The sequence below is a fragment of the Synchiropus splendidus genome, chromosome 1, assembly GCF_027744825.2.
Source record: "Synchiropus splendidus isolate RoL2022-P1 chromosome 1, RoL_Sspl_1.0, whole genome shotgun sequence".
Lineage (NCBI taxonomy): Eukaryota > Metazoa > Chordata > Actinopteri > Syngnathiformes > Callionymidae > Synchiropus > Synchiropus splendidus.
In genome coordinates this window covers 55843127-55854117 of record NC_071334.1, presented here as the reverse complement: position 1 = coordinate 55854117, position 10991 = coordinate 55843127, and the positions used below count along the sequence as shown (strand labels likewise).

At 40.2% G+C, this 10991-nt stretch overlaps 1 protein-coding gene across 2 annotated transcripts; it reads right to left on the bottom strand.

Annotated features, from left to right (window-relative positions):
• Positions 1-563: 563 nt before the first annotated feature.
• clic3 (chloride intracellular channel 3) lies at positions 564-4109 on the bottom strand. 2 transcript variants are annotated; one of them, XM_053874096.1, is made up of 7 exons: positions 3986-4109; positions 3814-3910; positions 2340-2449; positions 1708-1833; positions 1510-1616; positions 1267-1442; positions 564-1087 (listed from the first exon to the last, which is right to left on the bottom strand). In XM_053874096.1, exons 2-7 carry the CDS (start codon positions 3847-3849, stop codon positions 923-925), a joined length of 720 nt encoding a protein of 239 aa, XP_053730071.1. In that variant the 5' UTR covers positions 3850-3910; positions 3986-4109; the 3' UTR covers positions 564-922. The 2 variants fall into 2 exon arrangements, with proteins under 2 accessions (XP_053730071.1, XP_053730078.1); XM_053874103.1 differs by having other exon boundaries at positions 3990-4064.
• Positions 4110-10991: the final 6882 nt, after the last annotated feature.

Genomic DNA, 10991 nt, shown 5'->3' with positions numbered 1-10991 from the left:
AGGTCCGTCATCAGTTCATATCTGAGGTGACGACAACCCGTAGTACTAAGAATTGACAGAAATAAGGAGGTCAAACAGTTGGTGGTAAGTAGGTAGTCGTGGGTCACAAACCAGCTATTTTGCGCAGAGCGCCGCCAGCCAAGAAGAAAAAAAGGGACATGGCCTGAGGCGCAGAGGTGTGAGGCTGCACAGCAGGGGGCGATTCGGACTCAAGCCACCCGAGACAGAACCCTCAGTGTGAAAAGCTACAGTTATTATGGCATCTGATCAGGTCAAAACAGCATTAACATAATTCAAAACATTTTTTAAATATGCAATAAAACTTCAAAACAGTTCTAGTCCATATTTAAAAATGTATGCCACTTCTGTGTCAAACAGAGCTTGAAGTACTACTTTTAAATTCAGTCAGTTTTATTAACATTTTTAAAATCATTATTGTGTCACTAGTACATAAATTATTATGGCATATTTATTGACTGTCATGTTATATGATGATTTATTATACCATAACATAGATGAATGTGTCATGTAGTTTTGCAATCATAAAGTTGGAAACAACCAGCTAACGGAATTGCTTTATTGAGGAGGAACACAAACAAAGTGATATTTCAAAAATGTTAATAAAAATTTTACAATTTGCATAATCCAGCAAGAACAAGAAATATAAATATGCGCTTTAATATATCCAAATAAACAAACAGTAATACTTCAGTATTCCGCATTGGAAAATATGGAAAGCCAAAGAGAGAATTAGAGATTTTAATGATAAAAAAAAGTTCATAAATGACAGTAAATAGCATGCTTGTATTATGTTGTTACTCGACAAATGAATTCCTGTTGGCTTCATAAGTTCATTCATCCCCACCCTCTCTTCACTCCTGAATATTTTCAGATAACCATGTGGCAGTGTTTTTTGACGCATCTATTTATTCAGGTACTTGGCGACTGTCTTGTAGGCAAGCAGGATCTCTGAATCATTTGGGCAAGTGTAACGAAACTCATCTCTCTTGTAGGCGTTTTCCAGGTAACGTGTCAGAGCTCTCAGGTCGGAAGGGATGTCAAAGCCACGGAACTTTTTGCACACCACCTGCAGAATGACACTTTCATTGAAACGTTTTACAGAGACACAGTTTTCAGCATCTTTTTAGACACCTCCAAATTCTTATTTTTATTTTGTACAATTTTGCCAACCCCAAATTGAATGTTTGAACAAGCTTTCTGTGCAAATCCACCAAATCTAAAGTGTGTTGTGTCATCGTGACTCACTTTGACAATGTTTAGTTTGGGCAGCAAGTTGCAGTCAGCCAGTGATAGGGTGTCACCATCCAGAAAGAGTCGAGTGGACACATCGGCGTTTGGGTTCGCATCCAACTCATGTGGAAGCGGGGTCTCCAGGAACATGTTCAGCTTCACCAGCGTCCCCAGGAACTTCTTCTCCAGCACTTCAAAATAAAATGAAAATTATTACCCCCTATTGGTCAGGTTAATTCAGCGATTACAAGTCCTCACTGTCATTGATTCTTGGATTGGAATTCTTGATATAACCAGAGAAAGTTCGGAAGATGTCATCCCCAGCACCATTGGAGTCTTTGTACCGGCAGCACAATTTTGGAAACCTGCATTTATTGCATGGATATCATGAATGGCATTTTTTTTTCAATGTTTGAACCAAAAATTAGTCTATGAACGGGGAGGCACCACACATACTGCGGGGGGGCTAAGGTCTCCTCCAAGAACTCCTCGATCTTGTTGGTGTCAGTCTTGACATCTTTGCCGAAGAGGAGAAAGGGAGGTTGAGAACCTGGAGCCAGTGTCTTCAGCACTTCAGGGGCCCTACAGCATGACATCATAATGGGCAAAACAATTCAACTCTGATATTTATGCACGAAACACAGTCCAGTGCCAGTCATGTGCAAACTGATCTTGAGTTTGCGTATTAAGAGTCTGAATTAAAAATACAGAATATTCTTTCAAATGTATTTCTTCATATGATGATCATTTAACAATGAACTTTGTTTTCATTATTGTGTCACGTCCCAAGGCTGCTTTCAAAATGTAAAACAAATTCTCACTTGAAATATGCATTAGTGATCAATAAGTTGTTTATTTATGGGTTTTTTTAGCATGTTTGACGTCTTAGCGAAACCTTTATTTTCAATTGATAAAATGCACCATTTCCTTTCTCTTGCATTTATCAATTTATATACTTATTTTTTTATTTTATTTCACTTCATCAATTTCAAGCTTCCTCTTGTGAGCTGGAGGAAATATCAATGATATCATTTTCGATCCAAACAGAGTTCTGTATGCACTGCTCCAGATCCAGGGTTCATTCATACCGTTTCATGTCCACAGTGGTGAGTTTGAAGTCTGCTCCTTTCAACCAGAGGATCATGAAAAGCCTCTGGCAGAAGGGGCAGTGGCCCACGCTCTCAGCATCAACGCTTGCCTGAAAAACAGCAGTCGGACAGAAGATTGTTTGCACTTACAGTTAGATGTATTGACTGTTTGTTGTGTCCTAATAAAAAATGAATCCGTGGGTGCCTAGTCTAAATATCAACTTCAAGACAGCCAAAATGACATAAAATCAGCAGCTAGAGCTCAAGTGAAGAATTCAGTCCACAGACTGCCCAAAAAAACAATCTTTCTATGGACACATTTATCACTACATATAATCAGTGTTTACGAACTACTATTCCTTTTTTGAGAACTGAAAGAAATGGCTAAACAGGTTGTTTTTTAAATGTACAATTTTAAATTTTAAATGTACAAATTTAAATTCAAATGAAATATGTGAATAAGTACAGTATGCCGCATCGGCCATTTTAACAGGAACTTTATAGTGGGACTCAATTTAGACCATAATGTTGCTGTTTTTAATCAATAAAATTCTGAAATGAAGAGAAAAAGATAAAATAAAATGTATTTTATACAAGACGTTTTGGTGATAAGTGAGCTTTTTGTGGCATAAACTGCACAGAATAAGATTGTTTGTGCTTCTATCTAGAAGTTTTGTTTTTTGTTATTTAAATTCATCATGGATGTTTTGGTTTTGACACCACAATTGTATAATGTGGTTAATTAATTCACTGAAATGAATGAGTTAAAAGCCCAGGCCATAATCCTCCACTCCAGCACTTCATGCATCTTATTGCTTCCTGCTATTCCGCATTTTCAGCTTCTGCCTTAATTATGTTCACTTCAAGTGCCTTCGACTACACAAAGCCGCAAAATAGTCACCACACATTTTCACATTTGAACAAATGAAATCCATGTAGATGTCAGATGTAGATCAGGTCGTGTCCTGACCCTGTGCTGAGGAGCAGCAGTGGCTCGGAGAGCCTCACCCAGAAAACATGCTGTTCGACAGTGAAACATCTTTTCAGGAGGCAAACAATGAACCTGCTTGCAAGTTGAGTTGACAAAAATCTAAACAGTTGCCTCTCAGGTTGTAGCAACCTCACAATCAACTCTACTAAATCTCTCCACACTGTAAATACCACCCGTGGCATTCTTGTCAATCCTGCTCTGCTCCTGATAAACCCCACAGCTGAAGAATGTCTCAGTGGTTGAGATGGTTTGAATCCTCAAATAAACAAGTATTTAAAGGGATGTAACATACAGTGTAACCTTCTGTACAGGAGGAGGTTGGTTGCACTGTACTGAAAATTTGCAAATGTAGCGTGCTAAAATGAAAATGGCAAAGGGATGTCTACGTCAGTATCCCTTTGCCACGTCACATTTAACATAAACCAGGTGGCAATAAAACTGCTCTTGTTATTTTTAGGGTACCCATTTTTTCATCTGCCTTACCTTCACAAAGAGTTCAATCTTATGATCATCAGCCATTTTTTTCACAGCCTACCACGATCCCACGATTCAACAGAAACCAATGGTGGCTCAATTATTGCTGTGGACACAAATCAGAATCATTCACAGATGTAAATTCACTGTCCGTAAGAGGAATTCAAAATGGCATACTCACAAACGTTTCGATCACTAGTTTATTTCAGATCATTTAATGTATTCCAGAGTTTAAGTCCGTCCTCTTCTCTCTCTGTCTCTAGTGTTCTATTTTTTTTTTGTTTATCTCTCACCACGACGCCCAGTCTCGCAGGAGGGCCCACACCTCCTCTCTGCTTTACCAGTCCGACCAGCAAATCTGGCTCTTGCCTGCGGTCTGTTACGCTTACAGCATTGTATGTCAAAGATGAGGTCACTTTCAAATGTATTCACGACTCACTCAGACTGCAAATATGGTTTGATATATTTGGTTTGTTGTTCCCAAATTTCCAATAAGTGTTTTTGCTTGCCTGGGGTTAAGTACTTAGTTCTAGGGCAGACAGGGAGTGGACTGACTAGATTTGGCTGACTTATAAGACGTGTTGAGGTCAAAGTAATATGACTTGGGTTCAGTCATCACCATCTTTTTGTGGTTTCTAGTTGAGTCGCAGAATTTGTGAAACGCTCAGAAGAGCAAATTTGGAAATATGATGGCTTACAGTTACCTCACGTGGTGGCGTTAAGAGAAAGAGACAAATGTACTATTTCTCCCTTTGTACTAGGACAGCAACGTTGTGACGTGATCTCTCAAATATTGTTTGATAATTTCGATGTGAAGTACAGTAGTAATCAAAGAATCTCAGAATTATTATACTGTGAAAGAAAATAGGACTAGTTCATTCGTGAAAGTAGGTCCATTTCTATATATATTCAGACTTAAACGTTTCGGTCCTTATTTGAGATGAAGATGGAGATGTGAAATCGAATTCCATTTGTAATTAGAAAGGTAAAGACAACAAGTTTGACCTTCGACCATCCAATCCCCACTGTTACAGTAGCTCATTTGTATGCCTTATCTGCATTGTTTTCTGTCAGTTTGTCTCGAGTCGTGTTTGTAATCGCAAAAAAATGTTCGATTTTCTATGTCTCATTTGCAGCCCCTGATTTTTGCTGAGAGTTGTTTAGCATTGCTGAGAAAGATTAAGATTTTATTTAATTCCAGTTCAATAACTAACAAAAAAATAAGACATTGTCCATAGTGGTGTGAAGGCCGCTCCCAAATAATACAAATAACACGGTGCTTCAAACACTCTTCAGTCGCCCTTTTTAGTATGTTTTCTTTTCCCAGACAAAGTATAGGTTTTGGTTTAGAGTCCTGTAAGTAAACGTAAGTGAAGAGTGTTGGATACACCAAGAGCATAAATGCAGAGCACTTGAGAATATGAGTTCTTTTTCCATTATTCGACAACTTCAGAAGGTTGCCGAACGTGAAACTCTCAGTCACTACTCCTCATTCTTGTTAATCCTCATGTGCTTATGCGTCACTGGGCAAGTTCAGCCACTTCTGAGATTTTAAAGAGTTCCTCTTTACCGTCTTACCAATACAACTATCAGATTTGCAGTCCTCTGCCTTCATTTCCAGATGTTATCTTTCTCATTGATTCTTGCTTCTGCTTGTGTTTACAGACCTTTGGTGGAGTGGTGTAGTCTAGTTTTCAGCAGAGGGTGTACTGAAATACTTCGCACCCATCCCAGAGTGATGCATCCTTGAACGACGCCTGTCTCAAAGCAACATTTCATCCTCGCTAATCCAAGGACCATCGAGAGAGTGTTGTCACAGCTGGCTCAACTTTCTTACAGGGCAGGGAATGTAATATTAAGGAATGACTTGCTGTTGGCAGTAATAATACATATTTTTGTACCTGGAGTGCAGACTAGTGACTATGTTGACACTTTTTCCTGAAGCTCAGTGAGAGTGACATGGTCAGAGAAAGGTCAGTTCATCTTGGCAATGTAGTACGATGTTCTGGATACAGCATCTGGCGCATACTGTCCCCACTCCTCAGATAGTGAGACTCATAGCTCTGCGAGGGTGTCATTTGACAGATTACATTTGCATCCGTGTTAATATTTACCCAATTCTACGTCCCTCCACTCTAACCAAGGATGCCTGCTCCGAGCCTGTTCACGAGTTTAGTTCACAATTTTAACACTAGGTATTCAATTATAACACCCATTCATTTACATAAAACCACCATTTTATCATAAGTCTAGTTTGTTCGTGAGATGCCATAGAATGTTAATATGCCAACAATTGCCAGCCAGTATAGTTGTTCAGTACTTTGTCTGTGTTAGTACTGTTGGAGACAACTTTATCTTGATCATGCCCTTTCTCAGCGCCTCCAACTGTCCACTACAGTTGTGGGGCCCCTGGAGGCAGCAGAAAGGGCAACCTTTTGAAAACACAAGAAGTGTCATTTGCTTTTTTTTTTCATAACTCCTTTTTCTTGTTATTTCTTATTTAATATCCGAGTGTCAGCCAAGTAACCACTAAACAAGTTTTCCCAACACTTACCCGGAACAGAACTGCTTGTGTGTGTTTTTCCGTCGAAGCTCATTCCTTGCATTTTTGTCAACTCTGGGCACTGCAGCAGTGTGGAGGCAGGACCTGTCAAAACTTTGTCAGTTTTATTTAAAAATTGACAAAAAATTATGTTGTTACGCATCCTTGCTCATTTCCTTCATCCCCTCCAAATGGCTATATAGCACATGAAGTAGACTGCCCCACTGCTTTAAGGCCCACTTATGCTCCCTTTATGCACGAAATATTACCCGTCTGTTTCAAGCAATGTTAACATCATAGATCACATACTTCCATGGGTTATTTACGTTGGTATTGTGGTTCACCAGGGTGTGCTGCCCAGAGTTGTTTATGACCACTAATAAACTCCAAAACCAACATGGCGACCGCAGACGTACTGACAATGTAGCTCTTGCACAAAAGACAAAACGGAGGCAGCATTGTAGGCGGCGGTGGTTGGTGAGGCTGTTAAATATATCGCAACTACAGAACAGAGAATTTCCACCATTGTCATGTCTTGTTCGTGTCTCATTAGAGCTACGTATCGGGTAGTAACAGAAACACTGGCCACACAGTTTCTGGTGCTGCTGCTACATTTGGTCCGTATCCAGAAGCTGGAAACGTGCTGAAATACAGATGAGATGAACGTGCAGGAGGGGCAGAAGGCTCCAAGGATTCATACCTAACATTGAGCATAAATGGGTCTTTAGTAAGTAATGGGGTTCAAATGTGATCCTGGTCTCATCATTGACTGTGATGTTCAGAGCCTTCCACGCTGCCCTTTAATATGCTTACTTTCTGCTGGAAGTCTCGCTCCCTCAGCAGGTCACCAGCAGGACAGCGGCCGAGAGTGCTTAATAAATTCCTCTACAGTATGTATCGCACATTAATTTAGCACACACGACACTGCTGAGAAATGATTTGGAGATGTACCCTCCTCCGGGATGATGTCAGGGCTTTAGTCTTTTCCACTTCATCAGACGTCACTGTCAAAGTCAACTCATCTGAATCCATGCTGGAAAAGGTGGTGTGATCTTAAACATGCCAAAGAGGGTGTTTTGGGCATCTGGGAGGACGCGGTCTCACAGACATTGAACACCTCTTCTTTTATTATCTGTGATTTATGCCTTTCAGCATGCTGTCATGGTTGTCAGTGGCGAAATGGCATTGAGTTCCAGATCATAAACACTCATGATGCCTGCCCTAGCTACACCTAGTCTCTTGCATTACCTAAACTAAAATGCAGCATCCCAGACATCAGAGAAGCTTTCTGGTTTGGGATTACTGTCCTAGAGATGGCTTCAGTACACTTGTGAGCTGAAGCTGAGGACAGCTGGGTCGGATTCCTGCCACAGTTCTGAAGCCCAACAACAGGAGGCCACCTAGTGACAGGCCCCTGCCCTCGCTGTTCCCGTTTTCGACCTTGAAAGAAGGAAGGTGTCATCACGATGAAGGTGGGACAGACGAACAGCCCATGTTTAACCAGCTCACTCCCTGTTTCGGTTATGCCACATGCTGGTAGAACCCAGGAAGAAGGCCATCCAAGGATACACTGTTCCAGTCCACAGCGACTGCATACAAACCCTCTGGTTGTTTGTTGCGGATTGGGCCAATATTGTCATTTGCATCCTAAACAACACAGTGAGGAACACTGCCGTGATCTCATGAGGCAAATAGTGTGGCTGACTTTCCACAGTCAATAGTTATACTGCCTCGGAGCAATGGCTGGTCATCGACTTGCACAACAACGTTAATAAATATATGGATGTATATAAACGTACGAGTGCACCTCTGCACGTCTTCTCTGCAAGTCAGCGTCAATCCACATGGAAGAGCAGCAGGCCGTCAATCTGTAACCAGGGTTCCATCAGACAAGGTACTGTACTGTTCCTCATCTACTGGTAGACAACTAGTCTCAGGTGAACTGCTGTGGAATAGGAGAAATACAAGAACATTTTAGGGGGAATCCAGTAATGCAAGAAGGTTGGTGTTGAGGGATATCACAGAGCAATACTCGGGCAACCTATCTTGCAATTTAATATTCTATACAGATCAAGAGGCTCCTAAATTGTAATTGTATTCATGTCCTTGGAAGATGCAGTCTGCCAAGTGTCTGTAGTTCTGGTTTGTCGCTAAGATGAGTTAAACATCTTGCTTGTTTTACAAGTATAAATATAATCAAAAAAGCCCCAAAAACACACTAGAATTGCTGTTCAACCAAGAGGTGAATAAGCCACTGCTCAACCGCATGCTATCATCATGAAAGGTTATTTAAAGAAATACATAAACGTATTAAAAGGCCGATACTGTTTGCTCTTGACAACTTTTAAACAAGCTGAAAATGCAGTCACAGACATGCAGTCAGACATGCTTTTTCCTCTTGTTTCCTCCAGCCTCCAGTCAGGTGAGCTGCAACAATTGTGACTGCTTGAAAATGTTCTCATGTCACAGGAATTCAGTTTCTGCTATCCATCTTGAATGTTGAAATTTCTTCGAGATGACAGTCAAAATTGATATAGCGAGCATGTCATGTCACAGGAAGAGATGAGGTGGAATGCCAAGGGTGTGATACATACCTGTGATGCCGGCAAATTGAATTGGGAGCCTTCTTTCAATGAAGGAGAGCAATTTGATGACTGACTCAAGCTGCGACACCGAGAGAACAAGTGTGAGGAATTGTAGCTCTATAGTCATGAATGGTGACTAATTCATGATATAACTATGAGATAAGATCTACTCATCATACCTCTAAGAAAACTATATACTACAGATTCCTGAGGAAATACATTTGTTTATGTCAGTTTGACTTCAAACAATTTAACAGATTCCGTACACATAGTGCAACAATTGAAAAATAAAAAATACTAGATCAAATAAGGCAAGTTTAAAATTCTAACTTTGAGTGGCATGACTTATACACCTGGGGTGCCATTAAATAACTCACAATAATATTATTGAGATTTGAAACTGCACTTAGTCCTTCTGGCACGCATCAGTCCACAAGCTCCACAGCAGCTGCAGAGTGAGCAGAGTGTAGGGAGGAGTGGACGCATCACAACCAGCGGGGCTTCATCGGAGTGCCGGCTGTCACTAGTGATCGGTTGTTGTGATCGCAGCTAACATTCGTACATAATATGATGTTCACGCCAGTTTCAGTGTAAAACAGTTAAACAAAAGACCAACACATCATTATGATGATAGCTAAAAGTCTTGAACAGCATAGGGCAGAGCTGGGAAAGATAAAGTTCAAAGACAGAGGAAAATGAGATAAGACACGCTTCAATCATCTTGAGGTTACAGTCGGCAGTAAAATGTTTAGTTTAGTTAGATCATCAAGACAAATAGAGAAAACCACAAACTGGAATAACATCTTGTTTTGTTGTGTAACCTTGTAAGGCCGACTTCACAGGCGTCATGCTCTTGTTACGCTGAACTCTGCTGACCCCTAGTGGACCATTTTACCTCAACAGGACACACTAGCCTCAACAGGTCATGCATCAATGTTTGATCTTGGGACAGCAGTGATCAGCACTAAAAAAATAACAATGAGGCATTTAATGAGGAAATAATGTGATACTATCAAGGCAAAAGAAAACATATTGTCAAACTCTTCACTTCTCCATGATGCACGTCAACCAACCATATTGTTTGCATGACACCATAAACCCATTTATGACTGTCTGATGATTACAAAGGTTGTGTGACCAGATGTCATCGTCTTCCAACTGCTGTGGCACCAATCCACACCACCAATCCAAGGGTCACCAAAGTTAGGTTTCTAAACTAACAAATACGGTTCATACGACTTTTTGAACAACTACCCACAATACAGTGTAAAGGAATACACATGAAAACTATTGCAACAATGCTTCTGTAATCTTGTTTACTAAATTGGCAGTGAGTTCCGCCTCATTCCTCACAACATTTTTTTGTGAGTAACTTGGCGCCCTTGTAAATTTGACAGATATCTTTTGTTTTGCTTTGTTTTATCTTGTAGTTTTGAGGGGAAATTATTGAATGGCTTTTCATCTTCTGTTCTGTTATTTGCTGGACCTACACATGGTCAAATCTTTATTTATTTATTTTAAGAAACAGTATTTTTGTGTACAGGATCGCCACCCTGTGGTCCATATATGAGTGTGTTTGTGTATGTTTCCGGACACACTTAAAATGTAATACAACATTACCATGATCAACCTTACAAAAAACGTTTTGTGTGTGTGTGTTTCTGAAGGTCAGGTGAATTATTCAGACACAAACAAATACAATGTTCTTTATTCTTTATTATTTACAAGAAAAACGAACAAAACTATACATTTATTATTGACACTATCAACATGCAGTGTTTTCAGCAGTGGTGGTGTCAAAGACGACAAATAACAGCGTGTTCAAAACTGAAGAAAAAAATCGATAAAACATCACATCATCAAGTGAATAATTTAATAGTTCATCCATTAGCACACAGGAGAATGCAAGGGGCATCAAAGTATGTTTTCCAGCCTTTTGTACAAACCAGTAGGCACAGGAGGAGCCTATGGTCCCTAAGAATGAGTGGGCATGTATGTATGAAAACCACCCAGTCTCTCAGGGTGGAAACATACACCTACATCTTAGATAAATGCCCTGA